Genomic DNA, 24,033 nt, shown 5'->3' with positions numbered 1-24,033 from the left:
GAATCGATTTTGTGAGTAGTAACTCTCAATAAAAGCTAACCACATTTGTTAAAGGACCCACATTGCATATTACCCCTAATTGCATATTACCCCTAAGGTTAAGTGTAATTTTTGTGATAGACATGGTCATTTTGCATATAAATGTCCATTCAAAAAATATAATCCACATAAATTACTTTGAGTTCCTAAAAGAATCATAAATGACCTTATGCTAAAAATCAAGATAGATAGATCTAACCATAAGGGACCCAAAGCTAAATAAGTACCTAAAACAAACCCACATTTCTTGTAGAAATATCTACAATCGAAAGCTATGAGCAAAAATGATATTTTAATAGTGGATGCACAAAGCTTATGATTAGAGATCCAACACACTTTTCAAAGCTCACTAGTTGAAATAATAATGAAAATATCATTATAATTAGAATTATTATTAAACCTGTTTTGTTAGTAGACATAACTCATTAAGCATTTGTGCAATAAGAGATATAAAATTAAATTTAAATCTAATGCTCGCATACCAAATAAGAATAATTTTATGAATGCCTAAATGTTTATCTTGATGATTGTCATGATTTATTTTTTCGGTTTTAAGCAATGATGCATGGTTTTGGCATTAAAAAAAAAAACTTAGGCATGTTTGTATGAAATCAATTGTTTAAATTGAAACAAAAAGGAGAGAATGCATTTTTCTTGAAAATATCTTTAAAACTTTTCGATTTTTCAACAAGTGATTCTTAGTGATGAATCTATTTTATGAATCTCTTGAACTAAGAAAATGATTTTGATGATTTAAATTTTAATGAGATTTTTCCAACCGAATCATGAACCATCTCTTGATTTCTTAACTTGAGATATCTTTTATGGGAATCAAGATTTTTTTTTTATCTTCTATGATTTCTTTTTTTTAACATTTACTAAAAAGGAGACTTATACAAACAAACTATGATCTTGATATTTATAACTTGAGATTTATTTTATATGAATCAAGATCTCTTCTTTGTTCTCTTGTCTTTCTTTTTTCTATTTACTAAAGAGGAGAATTATCCATATGACTCATGGTTTCTCTTGATTTTTTAGAATTATAACTTGAGTTTTTTTTATGAATCAAGATCGTTTCCTATCATTCTTTCTATTTACAAAAGAAGAGATTTGTCAAAAATGACATATGGTCTTTTGGTATTCATGACTTGATCTTTCATTTCTTATGATTGAAATATTGATGTAAATTTATCTTTATTATTTATTTTTGTCATGATTTGAAAATTGATATAAAGGGAAAAGAATTACAACATTGTATTCTTCCCTTCTTTTTTACAAGAATAAAGGGGAAGAAAGTATTACTCACTTGCACATTTCAAAGAGAAGAAAACTTGCTAGCTTACACATTTCAAGAAGAAAAACTTGCTAGCTTGTACATCCTAAAGAAAAGCAAAGAATTGCCAGCTTGCATATCTCAAAAGAGAAGCAAGAATTGCTTGCTTGTGCATCTCAAGAGAAGTAAATATTGTTAAACTTGTACATCTCTAAAACTTGCTAACTTGTATGTTCTAAAGTGATGTAAATTTTGCATGTTTCAGAAATTTGATAGTTGCACTTTTCTCCTTTTTGTTGATGACAAAGAGGAGAAGTTATAATGATTTGAAATTTGAATCATGCATAGTGTACTTTGATGTTTTGAAATTATGATTATGTATGCAATACTCACGATTTTATTATGATGATGTATTACATATGATGTGATTCATGATTAAAATCGTTTCAACTTAGATTTGAAGGTTATCATTAATTTGAATGATGCTTCATTTCAATATGACATGTTGATAGGGGGAGTTTAGTTTAAACTCCGTCATCAATTGGTTGTCATCATCAAAAGAGGGAAATTGTTGAATGTTGAATTTTGATGATGAAATCAATTGATGAAGTTATGAACTAATATGCGTTTAAAATAAGTGACGTATGAAAAACTTTGATCGTGAACTTGAATCATGGAAGCAAAATCTAAATTTGGGTCGGAGAGCAACATGTCAAATGATTGGTCGACATGTCGAAGGATAGACTTCGTGCCATGAGTTTGAGTACTGGGCTAGAAGAATCGGGTATTGCGCCAAGATGGTCGGGTGTTGTGGGAAGTCAACATATTGATTGAGCAATACGCCGAATGAAAGGACAATGTGCTGAAGGATCAGACGAAGCACCAGATGTACCAATGACATGCCGGACAACGTAGGCTTCATGATTGTAATTAAGTCTTGGTTGAAGTTTAGAGTCTAATTGAGTCGGTTTTGGGGTGTAACCATGCCAATTCAATTAGGAGCCCATTGGGCCTAAGTTGGGATTGTTTTAGGCCAAGTGAAAGGCTCATTCAGTGACTCAAGATTAGGTAGAACTACCTATAAGCTGAAAAAGTCAAGAGCACACTTTTTCAGGCTGCCAAGCGGTGGTACCGCCCAATGTCAAACTGGCAAAAGATGGTACCGCCTAGTGTAGGCAGTGGTACCGCCCGTACCCAAAAGACCCAAAATTTTAAAATTTTGGCTCTATTTTTTAAACCATTTAGGGCATATAAATACCCTACTTCGGCAGCAAGAAAGAAGCAAGAATTCTTAAGAAAAAAATCGAGAAAACTTTGTCAAAACATTGAGTTCCCTCCTCAAGCTTAGAAGTAGATCTAAGGGAGATGTGTGAGGGTTACATTGTAAAAAAGGGGTATAAAGGTTCTCTCCTAAGCCTATCAAAAGGAAAAAAAGTTGTAAGGGTAGTTGATATTCGCCCATTGGAAAGAAAATAGATAGTGGAAGCCGGTAGCCTCGATTGAAGAGGAATTGGGAGTGGACATAGGTCATAACGATCAAACCACTATAAATCCAGTGTGCTCTTTTCTTTTGTTGTTTACCTTTATTGCAAACTGCTTTACTTGCTCATTATATTCTTACAAACGTTTTCAAGTTAAACCTTTTTTCGATATGGGCTTTATCGAATGAAGTTTTCAAACCATCAAAGTTTTATGAAAGCACTAATTAACCGCCCTCCCCTCTTAGTGCTGATACAGTCCTAACAATTTTCACTTGCTACAGCAACCATAGTAAGTAGTGTAAAACGTTAATAATCTCAGCACTATTGAACCTCTCAGGTGGCATAGGATTTGATGGATGGGGCTTCCAGGTAGCAAGATAGTATTATACCGTTCTTTGTTTGTCATTCGCTCGTTCTGATAGCCAAAAATGGTTTATTTTGGGTGGATCAATGTCAAATGAGCATTTGTGCATAATGACTTTGTGAGTGGTGGACTGGGTTAGACCTTTTATTGTGCGACTATTTAGATATTATAAAGATCATCTTTGTATTTTAGTACAAGTGTGCCATAATATCTACTTATGTGATCACAAGTTTTGCTTTCACTAACCCATCTTTTCCTTACAAGTCCCTACTAGATTGCATGAGATTTTGGGGAGGCTAGCCTTTTGCAAACATATATCACAAGGTTGTTGCACGATGGATATTAATATCATAGTAAGACAAGTATGTTAAAAAACATTTGGCATGTCACATGAGGGACCTAGTAGGATTGCATAGAGGGTAGTCCACACACCTGATCGTTTGGAGAGAATAAGCATGGAGACATGGGGAATAAAATCATTCATTCCTAGGAATAGCTAACCTCAATGTTATTAATCCAACTTAACAATACTTGGTACAAAGTCAAAGCTTGTAATGGATAATAAGATTGTGCAAATCAGTAAAAAGTTAATTGGTGATCGAAAGAGTTACTACAATGACTCATGGGATCAAAAGAATTGATGACTTGAAGATTTTCAATATTGTGTCACCTAAGTATAAATCAATTCTAATATCATTTGTTAATTTGTTTGTGCTATACTTACGGAGATTCATCAACTCGATCCATGTGTCTATTATTTTAAGGGTCATGGCATATTGGGCGATAAATTCTAGAGTTAAGCTTTATCCATTGGCTCGAGTGCAAGTAAACTAAGGTCAATAGACAATGATGTGAATATAATTGAAAGTGACGACTACCCTATAACATATTGGCAAAGGCCATAAAGAATGTTGTGGTCCATGCTTTGAGTTCCTATGAAAGATCAAAGGGATGTTAACATTAAGTAGGAGGACAATGCAAGGTAGCATATCATCATGGAATAGTTCGAGACATAGCAACAAACTGACAAGTTTAGTGAGGGACCTAATCATCCACGATAATGATTAGAGTTGTTGGGAGTTCTATTTCAATAAACAACATAACAACAAAAAGGGTTATAGTTTGAATTAGTGAATGTGTTGATACCACAGAGGTGAGTTCTCTATGCATGCTACTAATTTTCATTTGGAGATGTCTATGAACTTAGAGTGAGTGTCATGGTATCATAAAGGTAAATCTTCCATACATGCATAGGATAAAGCTATGGGAATTAATGGATGGACTTAACTAACTAAAGCTATCAACATGAGTCTTCTAAGTAAATTTTAACTAGTCTAGAGAGATTTAGTTACCTAAATCAAGTATCAATTAGAATGAAGATAGACTCGATTGGATGCCAAGAGACTATAGTGGTAAATTCTACCGATCACAAGAAAGGGATGTGATGTGAGGCCACTAACAAGGTCATGGTCATGAGAGAGCACTACGATATTATAGAGGTGAAACTTCTGGTTGATCATGATCATAAAGGTAGAGCACATTAGTCAAGAAAGAGGTAGAGATGATGGAGAATGGCTAGAGGTCTTCACAAGGCTTATGTCGAAGGATTTCTTATTAAATCAACTGAAAGTTGGGGATTTCAAGCCAATGTGGTGGTGATCGACCAAGGCATAAAGTAGACAATAGTAAGCGTTGTTCCCTTCTTTGCTCAGACTAGCAAGCAATAAAAATAATGAAAAGGTGGTACAACCCTAGAGGGAGAATCAAATCTATCAAGCAAAATTTTACTCTTTCAAGAAAACACTTCTAATGCAATGAAAGTTTGATGATAAGGAGAAGGTAAATTTCAATAACCAACTTTATGACAATACTTCCAAAAGTGTGAGAAAAAGGTAAGCACAAGTTGGTAACCAGCATGATGGGTAGAGTATAACACTCAAGGAGGTAGGTAAAGTTAAATAATCTTGGTCTTCTTAACATTTGAGAGGATGGACAAAATCGAACAGAGTATCTCATTTCTCTTACTTATCTAATAGGGAAGCTTTGCACACTTCAAAAGTTTCTTTGAAGAGTATTAAAAAGAAGATAATAATTATTAAATCCTTACTAGTGTTGATCAACTTTACCAAAGAGAAGAATGCCTCAAAACTTCAAATTATATGAGGTGGTGCTGCTGGTTAAAGCTCTAATGTGCATTAGTTCGGTTGAACCGACATAAGACATTTGAGGAACTAGCACTCAAAAATGAAGATTTGTTTTCCTTCCTCAAAGAGATCCATGGTAACCAAACCTCATATTGAAGTTTGGAGTCACTAGTGAGTTAAGGCAACATAGTAGTTAAAAGTTCAACTGCTCAGTAACAATATTGAAAGACTAGCTTGGAGTTAAGTGGTGTAGAAGTCAAAGAAGAATAGCTTGGAGTTAGGTGGTGTAGCAGCCAAAGAAGAACCGACATCGTCAGGTATTTGATGCATGTTCGCGACATATTTTGGTATCTTGTTTTAGTGATTTCAATTGTTTTCACCTAGACATCTTGTTTAATAGTCTTGTATAATAATAAGTAATTTTAGGGTTAGACTAATATTGATAAATTAATTTAATTAATAATATAGGGGCAATATTGAAAAAAAAAAGGATAGGGTTTTCTACTTAGGGAGCCCCCACCTTTATTATTCTCCTATCATCGATGGTACGATGACTCACCCATGTTGAGAATGAGAGCCCTAAATCTAGAGACAAAGAGGGCGACCAACAAGAAATCAGATAAGATCTGTTGTTCTTTTCGTCTTTTAGATCCTTTTAATGATATTATCAAAATATAGATGTGTTAACTATGATGAAACTAAAAATCCATAATCCATCTTAGAAAAAAAAATTGTGAGTCAGCATCTTTTTTATGTATACATAGAGGTTTTTTTAAGACATAATCAAAGATCACAGCAGCATTTGTCAGATTAAAAAAAAAACTCAAGGTAAAAAAATGCCATCGTTATCGAGGAGAATTCTGCCACTTGTTCTACTTTAGTATCATGCAGGAGGGACGGCTTGGCAGCGATGCCACAAACTCTGCATCAGTTTGCTGCTGCTGCTGCCTCAGAGGGATGCTTGTGTCGTTGCTTCCACTTTTGACTTGCATGTAGTGGAAAAGCACTTGCTTCCTTTGACTAAAAAGTTTTCAGTAGTTAACAGATTTTTACCGGTGTTTCTAATGCTTTGAGGACTCTAAAACTACTGACTTGTGTGAGTTGCTTCCTCGATGCATTACAGCCGAAGAAGACTGTTCCAGTAGTACAATTTAGGGAACTCTCATTCCGTATTCAACAAGAATATTGCTTTTCACCACTGTCTAATCTCTCTCTCCATCTTTTTCCCACATTATTTCTCTGGTTGATGTTTCATAAGTTGTAACATATGCTTAATTTGCACGGCATGTGGGATAGCAACAATTACCTCATGCATCCAATTACTGTAGTTTGGAATTCCTTAAATCCCCATGAACACGAGTCCCAGTTGTGGATCGACGACGATGGACAGCGGATGGCGCGAGCTATAACGAGAGGGTTGCGGGTGATCCACGGCACAAGCAGCTACGGATCGACGGTTGCCGGGAAGCACAGGTGGATCGACGACTTGGGGCAACTGCCCATAGCTGAATAACAAGCCGTATTCATAAAACTTAATGTGAACCGCTCCATATTGGACGGATCCACATTTTGGTTCATATTCGGACCGGACCGGTCCATTACGCACTTGAGCCATCTAGACCAAATGTTAAACCTCACCACAACCATTCCGCAATAGGCAAAAATCCAGTGCATGTTGCACTTGAAAATTTGCCAGAGCAGCAGTAATGCATACAGAGATTTAGTTTTTGCTAATAAATCAGCCAGAAAAAGAAAAGAAATCGCTACACAAGTATTTTGCCTAGGAAGAAAAGAAAAGAAAAGACAATTGAATTAATTTACAAGGTTATTATGATAGCAGTCATTCACTGGAACAGTAACTGCAGCTATAATTATAAAAACCTAAGGATCTTAAAATAAGAATGCTGAACTGACATATTACCATGCCTCTATAATGATAATAATACAGTAACCATATCAATAAACTTACATGATATAGGCTAAAATGGGGACGAGCTTGTCCTGCGAAGCTGGTACCTTGGTTCCGGTAGGGGTACTGAGAGAAGTATTTTGTCCAACTCCTGCAACAGAATGAAGGAGAAACAAGTCAGTTTACAGTTGCATCGCTCAGGCAAAATCTTGCATATAAATTTCTTCTACAGTCACATTTTAAGAGAATATATCATCATCCATTCTTGTTTTAAGAGTAATATATAATATATATATGCTGCATGAGTCTAAGATATCTTAGATAAAAAAGGCATACCCAGTTTCGCTATATTTTCCATCAAGAGAAAGTTTATGACAAACTAAGAGTAATAGCTGAAACAAATGCTTGATCAAAAGAACAAGCCAACTTATGACCAGCGTGAGCTATAGGAAACTCGTGAAGAATTTTACACAAGCTAAGAGAATTGCTTTCCTGATGTAGAAGCAGGCAAGTAATTTCATATCGCCTAGTCTTCTAATCAAGAACTGTTTCATCGGCTTTTAGTTTATCAGAATGTTTCATCAGGATGACCAGGTGTTTCCACCGTATGATTTTACTATCATGTATGGAGTTCGTACATCAGATCATTGTTTATAAAACACAAAGTTTGCAATATGGTTTGCTGCAAGGCAATAAAACAGTAGATGGGAAACATGCAAGACAAAATCTACTGCTCATCCAAATCTACTTAACATGCTGCTAACTCCCAATGCCAATCAAACTTAAAATGCTCAGTGACTCGAGCGCACCTTCCTAACAAATACTACAAGCCAAAAACATGTTAACAAATATACATGCTTGAATGTAAGGAAACTACAACAGTGGTATTAGGGTTTTAAAATCTTTGCCGACTACCAGAAGTAGAAAAAAAGTACTTGCAATATTACAAGAATTTCGATGACAAAGATGACAAATATAACAACACTGAAAATTGAAATAAACAAGAATTTAGCTAGATATCAGTATAAATTCTCAAGTACATAATAAAAAGCACAAACATTCATATTTTATAAAAAAAATCTAAATCAAGGACATATTTAGCATCTGATTATGTGTATCTCAACCTGAAATAACCCAATTGAACCTCTAAATTCAAGTTAGTGACAACTAGAGTTGTGTCAGATTACTTGAGGGCAGATCACACCAAAATATCCGTTTACCAACAAGACCTAACATTATTAGATCATGAATCACTTTGTGTCTCAGTCTGTATGTCAGCATGTGCCAAGAAAGTCAAGCCTTCTTTATTCCATTGCATCTAATGGCTGAATTGTGCCATAAACCTGACCCGTATTGCCAACTTTTATAAATAATTATTTGTTGTTATGCAATGTTTAGCATCAGATGGCAACAATGCTACATCAAAGAATAAACTCTTTGCAGCTCGGAGCTATATTTCACAGGATAAATGTCCTGATGAACAAGATTATAATACATTACCATGTTTACTCAAGAGTACAAGTTCATCATTTCAACATCCAACAGTGTTAGGATATCTCATTTAAGGATGCATATTTATGGACAAACATGTCCATAAATAATCAGCCTCAAAAGGCTTTTTAAGCATCTTTATTAAATAAAGCATGTGGCTATATGAAGTAATATTAGTCTGGGGGATTCCTAAAGATAAGTTAAAAGTTGATGTCTTGTGGGAATCTTAGTTATAAAAGAAATTCTTTTCATGATCATGAACTTGTTCTGTAGCTACATGAAGTAACATTAGTCGATGGGATTGCTAAGGATAAGTGAATAGTTAAGGTCATGTGGGAATCCTAGTTATAAAAGAAACTTTCATGATCACACACTTAATTCTGAAGAATTACATACATGAGACTTTAGAATCAAAGAAAAAGAAAAGGATCATGCTAATATCTTTATGATCAGTCGAGATTCAAGACTGGATACTTCATCTCAGCACTCTGGCAGCAAGCTGAATATCAGCTTCATCCCCTTCATTTGAACACTGATCAAATTTATTGTTCAACTTTTGGTTACAATAGATATGTTTGGAACTAAATTACTTGATACATGCTATTGCTCAAGTTCTATTAGGTACTTTTATCTGACATGTAATTTTTCTATTAGGTATTTTTATCTGATATGTAATTTTCCATTGTAAGAGTTCCTATTGTGGAGGTAGTAAGTCTACTTTAGCTCGGTTGAGATTATGATCTTTATCTAATCTTTTCGGGTTAGATTAGAATTTGATTAGATAAACATTCATTTTCTTTTTTTAGTAGGCTTGCACTTCAAGCAACCAATACAATATATAAGAGTCAATATTAAGTCATGTATGCATTTTATTGAGAAGATTCTTAAAGTCATGAGTTTTGTATAGGCTGGTTGTTTGTCCCTCGCATGTGCTATCTGACAAACTTGTACCAAAGTTTCAGGTAGATGTGCTATCACGATGGCAGATCATATTATTTCTCAACTGATTTTTCGTATTCAACTGTGTATTATGGAGATCCTTATCCTTATGCTCTCTACCTTATTTTAATAATAAAGAGAAGGCATACTTCTAATGGTGCATTTGAGAAAGCGATGCTTAAGACAATGGTTAAAATCTAAATTCTCAGCCAAGAGTGGTAAAAGTTCAACAGAAGGGATCACAATAAAGAGACTACAAAACATGAGATTGAGATTGTGAAGCCTAAGCAACATAATGCTTAAGCTGATAATCACTCCTAAATGGTTCAAATTAAAGCTCCCAAAAAGCAATGCCACTAAAGAAAACATTTTTAATGCACACAGAAATAGCACACAAAAGTTGAGTGACGGATCAAGCACCCTAAACAACTAATTTGTCAATCCAAGGGCATTGCTAATCAAATAGTGAACCGAGAGCCAACTTGCTAGAGGCACAAGCATCAGACCACCAGATCATGTAATGATTAAGGCCTATAAGTTTATATTTGGAGATCCTGTAGATCTTGAGGATGAGATCTGCACAGAGAAATCAAACAAATGCAGGACAAGCCATAGTCGAGTCTTAGGTGAATTGCATTCTTGTCTTGCTAGCATAGCCTACAAAATCAGGAATGGGATCGCTATTGGTAAATCCATGAAACAAGGATCCAAATGATAAACTTCCGAATGCCATCTAACTCAACAATTTTTTATCTTAGATCCTATAACATAACCACACACTGTTATTCAGAAAAAGATAACTGTTGTTCTTGAATTGATCAAGAATGACTCTCCAAATTAGATGTACAATAAGAAAATGAATTCAGTAACACATAACAGTAAGACAATTTACCCGAGACAAATCAGAATCCAACAAAATCAACATAGAGAAAAAAAATATGTCTACCTTCTGCTTCTTCAGCCTCTCATTCTCTTTTTCTAGGTGAGAAACCTTGTTTTCCAGTTCATTAGTGTATGCCTGATATAACAAAATAAAGGAGTTTAAAACAAAGACCTTTCCTAGAAAATTAAGAGCTTTTCTCAGCTCATGGCATAACAAAATCAGCAAAGGTAAAGAAAAACAAGCCCATAATACGTTGCACATCACCTGCTTCCTAGCTCTTGAACGTGCAGCAGACTCCCGATTCTTGATCATCCTTTTGTGTCTCCTCTCAGCTAATATGTCCAAATCTTCTGAAGCTCCATGTTTTCTACTAGAAGTTTGAGAATCAGAAAATGCACCCAGTGTTGGTGATGATATATTTATCTGACCCTCAGGAAAAACAGCCTCAAGCATAGGACCAGTACCAGCACCCATTGGCTGTGGAAGCACACAGTTTGGCATATAAGCCCCTGTCATGCTTTGTTGCCCATGTATCTGCTGATCAATAGTAGCCATCCGCTGAAATTGCTGCAACCAACTTGTTGCTCGCATAAAATCCTGTGTCCCGGCAATCAGATCAGCATTTCCTACAGGATCCACATTCCCGGTCAGATCATTTCTGTCTTTCCCAAAGCCCTTGGCAACCACCCCAGCCTTCACAAGAAAGTCCTCCAGTGTCATCTCACCAAGTGTCGGCTGCCTACCATGACCTGATCTCTGCACCTCATCACCTTTCTCCTTTCCCAACTGAATGTCTCTCCACACTTGGTCCACCGTCTTTTTGCTCAGCTCTCGTGACATAGTAATGCTTCCCTGGCGATGGAGACCAGAGTCGGAGGCATACTGGTCTCCTGGACTATCAAGATCCATACTCGATAACTGGTTACCCTCGGCTGCAAACACAGTCTTGAGGAGATCATCGAGGTTCATGCTATGAAGGGGTTCTCCCAAGTGATTCTGGACTTCATTAAGGGTCATATTATAGAACGACCCTTGCCTGGATAGGCCATGAGTCTGGGAACGCTGGCCATCGCCGCTGTTGCCAACCCCACCCTGCGATGCCATTGTCATTACGCCCATCAACCAACTCCTCCAACAAAATACATCAGTGATCACAGCCTCCGGCTCAAACCCCACATGCAAAGTTCTTGAATACACAAACAATCCTCCCACTTCCTAACACTGCATCAACTTTCTGAGCACATGAACCACAAATCTCTCGCAATCTGTTAATCAAAAGACAGCAAAAATAAAAAGTAAAGCCATCTTAAAGACTCGGCATTTCTTCGACAAACCCTACTGCATTCTTAAAACGAGCAAGAACAACTATCAATTTAAAGCAAAAGACCAAGAAATAAAATTAGATATCTGCTCGGAGATCAACCCCCAAATAAATTCAAAGACGCATCCAACAAAAATCCAACTTCCACAACAAAACTGGGAGTCGGCCCTTCCCAGAATCCGACCAAAAACCCTTGGTTCTTTTTTTTGTCTTTACTTCACTTAGATCATCTTTTCGTTCTCCCCAAAATTTCATCCCTAACAAGGAGCACATACAAAAGCAGAGCCCCATCAACAACACTCACCATTATAAGCTGGAACAGCATCCATCGATCTTGGGGTCGACATTGCTTGCTTGCATCGAACCTGGGATCGAGGGAGGGAGGGAGAGGCGTCGCCGGTCGACAGAGCGACGCGGGGCGCGGGCGCCCCACAAGGAAGAGAAAAGCCCACGGTTTTCGAGCCCGCCCCGTTATGTTTATAGAGCGTGATATCGGCCATCGCCACCGGGACCCACAACTGGTTTGGACATTTCTTTATTACCTACGGCTCATCTACCAATGTCTTTACCTGCTTCATGATTCGTTCTAACAGATACTTTGCGACGAGTTACGAGAGGCTAACGTACGTAAAAGATGTACAAAGTTGTTAGTGTCGCTATGGTCGTATACACTTCGACTGACGAGCGTATTTTGGGTTACATTAGCTGAACACAGGAAATGAAGTTTCAGTTTCTGATTGATTCATGTGATGTATGGTTTCGATTGATAAAATGATGGTGCAATAAATATGACATGTACTATGTACTTTATATACGATGAGCATAATAAATGTTGTGGTCACAAGAATGATCTTACTATCAGCATGTAGTAAGTAATAAAGTGTAGTGAAACAAATGTGTTTGGTAGGCATGCAAACCTACCAAGCATTATAACTTGACCTTTAATTACAGTAGAGTTTCTTTACCAGCTTGTCTTATAGTTTGTGCTTCATCTACATGAAGAAATGGTGGCTGCAAGATAGATGCAAGGAAAAAATGAAGAAAAATGGAGAAAAGTATGTAAGATTCTTATAGATTTGATCAACTTTTTACCATCAGTAAGTACAAAAAAATTTCAAAGAACAAGCCATTCTATTTTGAAGCTAATATAGTTAGCCTGATGGCTGGTACATATCGCGAACTGGTTGCAAAACCTTGAAATCTTTAAGCGAGGGGGACTTTTCATGAAACCCCACTTGGTCTTGAATTGAGAACGTACTCTTAAAGATCGTTGAATGGTATAGATTTGCTGACTAGACAAGTCGTTTACAAAAAAGAAAAAAGAAAACTATATTCTTAGATGCCAATCTCCACTCCAATTCATGAGCATGATGATCCTCTCGTGGGAAGAAACAGAAACCATTTGATATATTGAACATATTTGTCTACTCAGAAATAGCTGGCTCTCGAAGACAATCTCTCTTCAGCACCTACTTTCATGTTGGGGGTGGATAAACCCTGCTTCTTCAATCTGTCATCGCTCACTCCAACCTCCACAATAAAAGCTGCACAGACCGGGCGGTGATCGGAAAATTTAGACTCCCCTCTGATGTAAGACAGTTGCACAATTCCATCACCATGCCATAATATGCGATCACACCTGAAATTGTTGATCATGTTAGATGTTGCAACACACGGTTTTCACATGAATTCTACTCTACTCTTACAGTAGCAGTATGTGAACCTTTTCCTCCAAGTAGCAACAGCTGCAATAGCTGTTTACACTGACTTGCAGAATGTGCACCTCAAACGATACAGTTTAGTTGATAAAGGGCAAAAAGGAAAAAAGATGATCTTGAACTCATAAAATTTGCATCAACTATTAAAATCGTTAAGGAAAGGCATAAGTATATTTTTATTTCTGTACTATTCAAAATATGAAGGTAGAAGGCAAAAACACCATCTTAGCAGAAAGCATTAGTCTTAATGCGGTTTAGTTGATTGAATCCAGTGGCTAACAAACCATGCAGGGGTTCTTCGTTTCTTTTTCGATGTCACAATCTCTCCAGCATAAGTATCTGAGTTGTTGGAGTATTTGTATGTTGGTGCAAAATATATCTTCCCTTCTTTCCATCCCTTGAACACTCGCCCAGCTTCTCTTTCGATCTTGAGCTATCAAAACAATCCGGATGAATAAGATCACAAAGCTGAAACTTTTGCAACACATAATGATCGAGCAACCAATTAGCAAAAGTATTCAATGAGTTGGATGCTTCATTTGCTTGGCATTTTGATCAAGAACAAATTACCTGATCCTTCTCGAAAAGAGAATCCCAGTCATTCTCCTCGAGAAGTTTCTTGGTTTCAGTATAGCTCAAAGCGATACGGTAATTCAGGTCTCCCAACCATATGATACGACTGAGTTAACAGATCAGAAAGAAGGATCGATCGATGCATTAGTTTACAGATCTCAGTGCGATAGAGCAGAGTACAGGTTTAAAGAAATGCTTACTCATGCTCGAGAATTTTCTCAGGGATTCTTCGGCCAGATCTTCTGCAAACCTTTTTAAATTGTGTGTGTTTAAGTATTTCTGAGACATCAGAGTTTCTCCTTAGCTCATCTCCTTCTTTCTCCCCTGAAGCCAAGTGGCTGCAGACGAAGCAAAAGCTTGTTTGGTGCAGAGACATGCTCACACTTATGCATCCCTGCGGTGAGAAGAAGAAGAAGAAGCAGGTCTTAAATCAAAGCTGATACCACCAGGATGGATGCAGATAGAGAGGCTGATGAAAACTATGACAAGCCCTCTTCTCACCTTATTGCCAAGATAACCCATTATGCCCCGTCCAACACAAGAGAGTCTTAGGTGACCTAGATGTTGGACAAGTTCCCTCCTCACCCAAACAGTAACAAAGATCCCCACCATCTGTTTGCTGGCTATGAGACTGTACCTTTGCTGATTACTCGTAAGTGTGGTGGGTAAACCAGCCACCGAAGAACTGCTTGGTTCATCGTCTTCCTCCTCATCTGTGGAATCGTCGTCACTGATATGAGCATGTTGGCATCTGAAACATGACTCCCTGTAATATTTCCTCGTCACTTTGGAGGGGCAGTTGCATGCTCTCAGGCGTCGGCCCTGCTCCGTCCTGTAAGTTTTGCTTATAGATTTCAGTAATGGCTTCTGGAAGAATAATGTACCGCTGTGCATCTTTGAATCTCTTGAGATCGGAGTCTTCATGCCGGAAGCTTGAGAAGATATAGAGGTAGTGTAGGGAGATGGCGTGTGTGAGTCAGTGTCAGTCTCAGAATCCGTTGAACCGTTCAATGCTTCGTCGATTAGGGAGAGCCATTTTGCTGCTGGCTCGTTATCCTCGATAACAAGTACATTTCCTGCATTCAGAGGGACTATCTCCTGAAACCTGGAAGATCACAAGAAACAGAAACATAAGGTTCATTCAGGACCGCGAGCAACCCATGATACAAATTCAATACTCTGTCCTGAAAAAGATATGAAGCAATCCATACCCTAAAACATATATATCCGAGTGATCATCGGCAGGAAGGAAATCATTGAGATTAAGCCCCATATGAGGGGTATTTCCTCCAACATTCCATGTCGCGACGAATATCCTAATTTGTAAACGTAATGGAGGCATAACATTAGAAGAAGGAATACGAGATGAGGCATAACAGAAGCAAGCAACAAGGATATCAGCCACCTGAAGGCCTCGGTGTTTACTGCGCTTGGTGATCGACATGAGTAGTCGCTGAAAATTAAGCTCCCAAACCTTGACACGCTGTCTGTTTCTTGAATGGTGTTCAAGAAATGGTATCAGATTACAAGAAAGGAAAGATAATTTTACAGGAAACATGAAGTATGGAAACTGTAAATGAAGATAAAAAAAGAAAGACAAGCTAGGGATGTACCTGAAAAGCTTTTTCTAAGGACAGGTGAGGAGGTTGAGAAACTTGGAGTTCCATGAAACTCATCTGGTTTGCAGATACAGACACAGAGTCAAAAAAAAAAAAGAAAAAGGGGAGCTAAACTAAGAAATCATAGTAGTTATCGATAAATCTGTATTTACTAAACGAAATGTTTTGGATGTAGGAATCTGGTCGATCAATATATAACAAGTTTGCTTGCTGAATGCAAAAATGATGACTGCAACAAAAAATTACACATGAAGAATGGCGTTAAATCAAAAGCAGAAGCTACCAGAGGCGTTGGATGGGCTCGCATTTGCGGCACTCTTATCTTTGGTCCGAACGATTTTTGGAAGAGAAAACTGCAGCCAGCACCATCAAGAAAAAGAAAGAAACAGGAGGAAAGATTACTTGCTTGCTCAGGTCAGCAGCACAAAACCAAAGTCAACAAAGAAGAATAGCTTACACTAGATTTAATAACATTCCTCACCATATTCTCAAAAGAAAAAGAAAATTACCCTTTTCCATGTGTCACATCTTAAGGTCATCTTGATAAAAAGAAATCCCAGCTTCCTGTTCCCAAATCACAAAGAAACTTGAATCAGATGTATAACTGGAAAGCGCGAGAACAAAAGAAACCAAAGCCAATTCACCAGCACTGAATCAAGAAACAGAAGAGACCTTTACAGGTTCAGGATAAAACCTCGAATCTAAGTAGGAGAAGATGCAGTCTAGTTAAAGAAACGACTTCCATATACTGTCACGTATGAAAGAACAAAAGTGTTTCTGACAAAGAAAGAGGGGCGCAGTACACATGAAAGATCTCATTGTCAGACCTCAGCAGTCTCCAAAGCTAAACACAGGGAGCTGTTCCCCACTTCTCTGTTCCAAATACAGCAACCCACCACCAATGGAACAGTCCATGAGGAGGAGGAGGAGGAGGTGGAGGAGGAGGAGGGACAGAGCGGAGCAAGCAATAGAAGACGGCGTCCTTTCCGCCTCGAGAACAACGCTCGCTCTGATCTCTCTCTCTCTCTCCTCTCTCCTCTCTCTCTCTCTCCTTGCGAGATGAAACCTTCTTTGAGCCGATCAAAGGCCTAGCTTCACGTGGTGTTCCTGGGTCCGTCCGCAGAAGCGGTCAAACGAAGGGCAGCTGGTCTTCGAGGAATAGAATAGCGTTTGCGTTGGAACAGCCGTTTCGCGGCCCTTGGTTCTTCTTCCCCAACTCCGATGCGGTTGCCCTCCTCGCTATGCTCCTACCCCATTCCCATCACTGCAGGCGGGGGGTTGAGTCCACCTCGACGTGAAAAGGGGTGCACCCCTAAGGGGAAAAAGAAGGTGATGCTATCAGGAGCTTCAACCCCACGAGGCATCTCGAGAAGCATGGAGCGTCGGCCCCACGAATTGGATACTTTGACGGTTCAACCCTGATGGATTCGGTACGTCCTGAAGCCCAACTTTGTAGGACGCGCGGCTGTGGTTCGGGAAGAGTCTAAGGGGCAAATACGTCATTTTTTGAAGGATCCACTTGCGATCTTTTAGGAAATGTGAGTTGTGAAAGTCTTCTTGAACGTGAAAGCCGGTATGGCTTCCGACCCCTCCGGCAATCCGAAAGACTTGTTATAATATTCGTGGTGGGGAATATGACGGTCATCACAAGAGGAGATGATGCACGAAACATGGCGTGATATTATATTGTATTGCCACGGACCTGCAAAGTGTTCTCGCAAACAACAAGCCCTTTCGGAGTGCATATATTTCGACGAACCAAAACAGGTGAAAGCCAACCCCTTACTGCTTCTCTATCTATTGTGACGTCAACGAGACTAAGCCCATTCATCTCAACGACATTATTTTGGCTCTCATCTGATGCATCTATACTCACAATTGCTCCTTATATGACTACAGGCATATATTTAATCATTATTCATAGAAGATTTTCCATCTAATTGTTTGCATTGTACATTTGACTGGACCTATTTAAATCATAAAAATTATTGGTCACTCAATCAAAATCTTTATCAATTTTTTTTTTATAAAAAAACCTTGATTGGAAGAGGGAAGATGAAAGGGAAGATGGCCAATGAGCTGTAAATGCAGAGGCAAAAGGATTCAACTTTTTCGAGATCCGTGGGCATAAGACATCGATCGAAGACCTATCTCTGGCATTTGAGGGTTCAGTCTAAGAAGGGCAGTTCCAGCGACGCACCGGAACCGCTCGACGCCCCTGTTTCTTTCGAGTTCCAAAATTTTTAATCCTATTCTACAGAAGTTATGAATCTCGAAGCGGTTACGGAGGTCGACGAACCACATCGGGATCGCCTCCCACCGCCGGGGCGTCGAGAGCAAGAAGACTTGTCGACGTGAAGCGGAAAGGGGAGAGGAGGAAGAACGTTCATGGAGAAAGAAGGGGAAAGGATTCTGACCGTGCTATTTGGGCTCGTCTTCTGGTGCCGAGATCTCCGTCTTCGATACGGCGGGAAGGCTTCCAGCCAGTTGGATGAGCGTTGGCGCCCGACCGCGGGGCTCTCGCGGACGTCCCACCGTGTCTCTGATCGAGGAAGGGAGGCGTCAATTTGAGTGGAGGGAGGGAAGCGCAGAGACTCGGTTATAGGAGGACGACCTCATTTGACTATATTACCCTCGATGTTCTGTGGGAATTATCGAGTGTAATGTAGGAAATTCGTTGTGGACGAGGGACAGATTCGGTAGTTCCTTAGACCGGGAAGACGATGGTGGCCCACTGTTTTATTGGCTTCCAAATCCAAAGCGAGGCTGGAATTTTGGTATTTGGAAATGAGGACGTGGCACGTCGTCACCGGTTCTCTCGCCGGGAATCCGTAAGGGGGTTGTCTCGCATTCTCATACTAACGAACTAATCCATTGCATTTACCCACTCTCTCTTAATTTTGTTTAGTTTTCTCAATCAGATCTACATGTCTCACTATTCATTAAACCTCTATAAATTTTGATCAAGGGACCAACATGCAATGAATATGATTTATTTATGCTTATTCTTTGATATGATTGCTTTTACTTTTGTATTTATTAATTGATAGTTTTGATTAAATTTTTGAAAATTTTGAAAATATGCTTTCATCTTAAATTCCTTTTGTGATGATAGAACAAAACAATAATAGCATTTAACAACACTTTGGTTTTAATTGGAAATTTTAAATAACATTTTTATTTATTTAGTATTTTATAAAATTATACTTACATTAAATAACAAAAAACAAGGCTTAAATTTTTTAAGTAAAATATTGTAATAATTACATAACTTTATATATCAAGTTGTACTCATCTTGGGACATTATATATATATATATATATATATATATATATATATAACATATCATACTAAGTCATCCAATGAATTTTCCTCCTTGGTAACATAAATTTATATCCACGAATATTAATACCCTCTGCCGACAGGGATGAGGTCCTCGTACTCATCTCAATCCCATCAATATGTAAATCTAGATGTTAGATGGGTCAAGTTTTCAATCGATTCAAATTAAATTGATTTGAGTCTCGATTGAATTGAGTGTGAGTCGAGTTATTTGATTTATTTAAATATTTTATATTTTTTAATTTATATAGGATCCATCTTATATGAATATTTAGATATATTTGATTATATTTATATTTAAATATATTTATAATTAAATATTTATATGACTTATAAAATTTATAAATATTATTATTAGTTATAAAATTTAATATTATTAATAAATTTTATAATATTTTTATTAAAAAAAAGATAAATTAATTGAGATAATATGAAGAATTATAATTCTTTCATCTAATAATTTTTTTTTATTTTTCATCTAAATAAGAATAAGATAGAGATGGAAGATCGAGGATGAGATAGGGCTGGAGATGGGGAAGTAATTTCCCCAGTTGACATCACTCCTATCGTTGACTCGATCCAATTAAAATTATATATTTATTTTTATTCGAATCAGATGAATGGACGGCTGTGGTTGAACACCTTGATTGATGGAATCCTGGAAGTTGTGCACATCATAAAAAGCATGATGATAATTCAAAACAATAGAGTTTTATAGCACCGAGTATTTTCCTCGTAAATATACCCCCCTTTGAGATGTAGATGGAGAAGGGCACGTGTGCGGTGCAGGTTGTGTCCGATGGAGAGGCCAAGCAGAGGCGGAATCGCAGAAACCAAAAAGAGCGTCTCTTTTATCCTCCGACCCCATGGGCCCGCCACGTGGCGGTCGAGCCCCTCGAGATCTAGATGGGCCTTCAAGGCCGGAGCGCAGCGGGAAAAAGCGTCTCTTCATCCTGCGGCGCGACGGATCGCCACGTGGCGGTCGATCCTTCGCGGCTGGGCCGAGTTGGGAAGATGAACGGTAGCCAGCGGTCGCGCTTTGCGGCTCCGGGGTTCTTATTGGCTGAGATCACGTGAACGGGTTAGGTGGGACCCACCGACGTTTGGTACCCCCACTATGATCCCAACTCGTGGCTCGGAGTCGTCCGAGTTGGCCCCCTGGTCGCCCGCCCCCTCTTCGACCTCGACCGGCGTCTCCCGGTCACGCCCAATGTCCGTCTCCCCTCCCTCTCTTCCCGACGATAAGAAGATGAAAGCAGCGACAGCGAGCAACGGAGAGGGAGGAAGAGGAATTTGGGATCGAGACGTAGGTAGCGCCCATGTGATGTCCGAAGCGAGAGATCTGGCAATCAAGCTGTTCTGACTGACGATCCCTCCACAGGACGGCCAGGGCACGGCGGAACCTCCCGGTGAGAGCTCCTCCCCGTCCGAACGCCACGAGAAGGTGAGTGAAGAGAGACGTGCTCATTTATTCCATCTGTCATGCCGTCTTTCATTCGTCTTTTGGAATCAGTTTCGGGGTTGCTTTTTCCTGATTTGGTTCTTTTGCTTTGGTCGATGGAGGAACTGTGAGCTTTGATTTGGATGTGATCGAAGCGGAAAAAAGTTGGCGCTCTTTTGTTTTGTTTACCTCCTTCTGATGAATGATAGCCGTAACAGAACTGATGCAATCTCGGATTTCTTTTAGATGATTTCAGGAGTTAAGTAGATGAAATTTCCTATTTTCCTGATGATTTCTTCCTACAAGCCTCTGCTAACATGTCTAGGGCTCAGGTGTAAAGAAGGGGCAAAATAAGATTCCAATCGCTGCTTAGAATCTCTCTACTTGTTCGATACGCTAATGCAATTCTTTTAATGAAAGGAGAAATTTGCTTCTTGTTATGAATCTTTGCCTAATGAAAATTTCATTTTAGTCAAAATTAAAATATGCAAGAAAATAAAAAAAATTAATGAAAAGAGTGTTGTGATGCAAAAAGGAGCAGAAGACTCGACTCTGTCACATATCTGAAATCGAAGAGTAGTAATTTATTGTACTTATCTTTGAAGAAAAGAAACTTTTCATTGCAATCTTTTAATGGAACTGTTATTTCATCACATTATTTTCAAGCTGGTCAATTTTAGAAAGAAATTATGGTAATTGTTGATTACTCAAGAACATTTCAGTGCAAGTATTCGGTGTGACATGGTTATCCTTTTGAGCAAAAGAAAGGAGATATTAATAGTCATTCTTGTGAGGTTTATGATGAGGCTTAGACCTGAATCTTAGTGAAGAAATCATAATCTTTTTTCTTTGGTAGGCTTACATTTTTAGTGACAGATAAACTTCCCCTTCTGTAGTTCATTCTCATCAATTTTATTTCCTGCAATTTGTGGTACTGTTTTTTCCATGTTAACTTTCTTCACTGTGAATTCCAGGATACCTGCACAGAAGTAAGAGAAAGTGAAGTTGAAACCTCTGCATCAGAAATGGTAGACTTGCAAAAACCATCCACCTCTTCTGGTTTGAACAATGGCAATGGCGATGAAGTTTCCACCCAAAACGATGAAGAATCATCAGGACAGAAGCATGAAAAGGATAATAGTGAGGCAAATACCTCAGGCCAAGAGAAGACCCTTAAGAAGCCAGATAAGATTCTGCCATGCCCTCGATGCAACAGTTTGAATACCAAGTTCTGCTACTACAATAACTATAATGTGAACCAACCTAGGCATTTCTGTAAGAAATGCCAGAGGTACTGGACTGCAGGAGGCACAATGAGGAACCTTCCCGTGGGTTCCGGAAAGAGGAAAAGCAAGAATGCTGCTGTGCACCACCACAGTCATATCGGTGTTCCGTCTCAAGGAATGATTGGCAACAGGGTTGATGTTCCACAGCCAGGAATTTATCAAGTTGAAACTGCAGCTCTTTCGGTCTCAGTGACCATGGAGGTCTTGAAGAGAAATGAGACTGTCTCAAAATTTGATTCAGAAGGACCACTCTGTGAGTCTATGGCTGCAGTTCTTAATCTTGAAGACCAGATGAATTCTTGTCATGAGAACAGCGAAGAGGGCTCCTGCACAACATCTGTGACCCCCTCTAATTGCATGGAAAATGATCCTCTGAAAGTTGCATCAGGCATGGAGAAAAACCACATCCAGAGCTACTCAAATGGTGTCACTCACATGTCCAACTTGCCATGCTTTCCTAGGCTTACTTGGCCATGCACATGGCCATTGGGTTGGAACAATATGGCCCTTGTGATGACGGGTCAGTGCTCTTCTGAGTTGGTTCACAGACCAGAGACTGGAAGTCCATATCCAGTCCCGTGGCCTCCTCAAGTGATGGCCTCTTCTCTACACTGTCAACCTGTCATACCCTTCCCATTCTTTCCAGCTTCACACTGGGGTCACATGTCTAGCTGGCCCAAAGATACATGGAATGTAACTTGTGTCCAACCAAGCTGTGACTTACTCTCATCATCTTCTATCAGTAACAATGGGTGTCCCAGCAACAACCCTCCGACCTTGGGCAAGCATTCTAGAGATGCTATTTCTGAGTCCGTGGAGAAAACAGAGAAAACTTTGTGGGTTCCAAAGACTCTGAGGATCGATGACCCGGATGAGGCTGCAAAGAGCTCTATATGGGCAACACTAGGTATCTCACCTGGTAAGAAAATCAAAAGGGGTGGCGGCATCTTTGAAGCGTTCCATTCCAAATCTGATAACAATCAGCCATCAGATGCCACTAAAGTCTTGCATGCAAATCCGGCAGCTATGTCCCGATCTCAGACACTTCAGGAGAGCACAGAAGGAAGTTTTGTTGTGTGCAGTCTAGAAAGCACAGGCTTCTGATCTGGTATTCAGATGTATACTATCTCTGCCTGTCATAAAGCAATCTTAGTTTCAGGCAAGGTTTGTCAAGGCGTCGATGTCAAACATTATGTTGTAAATATTAGATGGCAGCGTGCACTGTCTATAGCTTCTACCCCAAATTTACTTTGCTCTGAGTTACCTTGTTACACTCAGGTGAATGGATAACAGAGCTTTGTTTCGTTCCAAGTCATTTTGCCATGAAAGAAGAGGAACGGCACTGGTAAATACATGCTTATAATGCTAAGCTTTGCAGTGAGGTCACTAATTAAAATTTGCAGGATATTTGTTAATCTGGAAGATGGCACAAGTTCAAGCTACACTGGTAAATTGTTTTCTTGTATGTTTTCTCTGGTATCATCTCTTTTCTTAAGCTTTCTTATCTGTAATGTTCAATCTTCTAACTGAAAATGGTTTTCTCTTGGGATTCTTCACATCCATCTCCTAGTTATGTTAATATGATGCTTGGAGGAGCCAAGGAAGAGCAATACTAGACAGGTAATGTCACCTTTCTTTCATGGGTACATATACTTTTGAGTTTTATTCATCTTCTAATAATTGCCAAAATGCACCCATTCTCTTTCAAAAGATTTATGAGTTCTATCCATCATAATGTAAAGGTTTGCAATTGCATGCCGGATGTTGGAAGGTTGAGCATTTTGTATTGACCTTTTTATTACATGTTTCAGATAATATCTTGCTTTGGATCATGTTCAAGAGAAATGAAGTATTCTATTTTAATTCAACTTGGAAAAAATGTGAATTACAAATATCTGTCATGATTTCTTAAGTCCACTATATGTGTTATCTGCTTCTTTTCTAGATGATCGTGTTCATATTTGAATTGCTCTCATATGAATTTGTATTGATGAACCATCAAATATGAAGCTTAAAAAATAGCATCTTTTTACTAAAAAAGGCAAAATTAGCTGCAACCTAATTGCTTCCATTTATGACTCTAGAATAGCTTCCTATTATTTTGGAGTCCCTGTCACTCCATCATTGACATATTTGAATCTTTATTCGTAGTTTATCTCTATAAGAGAAAGTTGAGGCAAAATTTTAAATACGATATTTCTCAAAA

General features: G+C 38.6%; 3 protein-coding genes across 8 annotated transcripts; 1 reads left to right on the top strand and 2 right to left on the bottom strand.

The window, feature by feature from the left end:
* Positions 1–7,087: 7,087 nt before the first annotated feature.
* Positions 7,088–12,291, bottom strand: LOC135627134 (ABSCISIC ACID-INSENSITIVE 5-like protein 2). Its single transcript, XM_065133127.1, has 4 exons — positions 12,152–12,291; positions 10,791–11,791; positions 10,590–10,661; positions 7,088–7,364 (listed from the first exon to the last, which is right to left on the bottom strand). The coding sequence occupies exons 2-4, from the start codon at positions 11,643–11,645 to the stop codon at positions 7,284–7,286; spliced, it is 1,008 nt and encodes a 335-aa protein (XP_064989199.1). The 5' UTR covers positions 11,646–11,791; positions 12,152–12,291; the 3' UTR covers positions 7,088–7,283.
* A 668-nt stretch (positions 12,292–12,959) lies between these two features.
* Positions 12,960–18,302, bottom strand: LOC103971549 (type I inositol polyphosphate 5-phosphatase 10). 5 transcript variants are annotated; one of them, XM_009385595.3, is made up of 11 exons: positions 18,175–18,302; positions 16,267–16,321; positions 16,041–16,110; positions 15,752–15,814; positions 15,544–15,631; positions 15,350–15,454; positions 14,640–15,243; positions 14,339–14,532; positions 14,136–14,244; positions 13,850–13,998; positions 12,960–13,486 (listed from the first exon to the last, which is right to left on the bottom strand). In XM_009385595.3, exons 2-11 carry the CDS (start codon positions 16,294–16,296, stop codon positions 13,276–13,278), a joined length of 1,623 nt encoding a protein of 540 aa, XP_009383870.2. In that variant the 5' UTR covers positions 16,297–16,321; positions 18,175–18,302; the 3' UTR covers positions 12,960–13,275. The 5 variants fall into 5 exon arrangements, with proteins under 5 accessions (XP_009383870.2, XP_018675924.2, XP_009383869.2 ...); XM_018820379.2 differs by lacking the exon at positions 18,175–18,302 and adding an exon at positions 16,561–17,165; XM_009385594.3 differs by lacking the exon at positions 18,175–18,302 and adding an exon at positions 16,585–17,164.
* Positions 18,303–20,240: 1,938 nt separating this feature from the next.
* On the top strand, positions 20,241–23,138 carry LOC135626455 (cyclic dof factor 3-like). 2 transcript variants are annotated; one of them, XR_010492345.1, is made up of 3 exons: positions 20,241–20,544; positions 21,516–22,991; positions 23,106–23,138. XR_010492345.1 is itself a non-coding variant. In XM_065131764.1 (2 exons), exon 2 carries the CDS (start codon positions 21,567–21,569, stop codon positions 22,929–22,931), a length of 1,365 nt encoding a protein of 454 aa, XP_064987836.1. In that variant the 5' UTR covers positions 20,241–20,544; positions 21,516–21,566; the 3' UTR covers positions 22,932–23,138. The 2 variants fall into 2 exon arrangements, 1 of the variants encoding a protein (XP_064987836.1); XM_065131764.1 differs by having other exon boundaries at positions 21,516–23,138.
* Positions 23,139–24,033: the final 895 nt, after the last annotated feature.

This window comes from Musa acuminata, chromosome BXJ2-11 (assembly GCF_036884655.1).
Source record: "Musa acuminata AAA Group cultivar baxijiao chromosome BXJ2-11, Cavendish_Baxijiao_AAA, whole genome shotgun sequence".
Taxonomy (NCBI): Eukaryota; Viridiplantae; Streptophyta; class Magnoliopsida; order Zingiberales; family Musaceae; genus Musa; species Musa acuminata.
The sequence above is the reverse complement of the archived record's forward strand: the minus strand, read 5'-3'. Positions and strand labels throughout refer to the sequence as shown.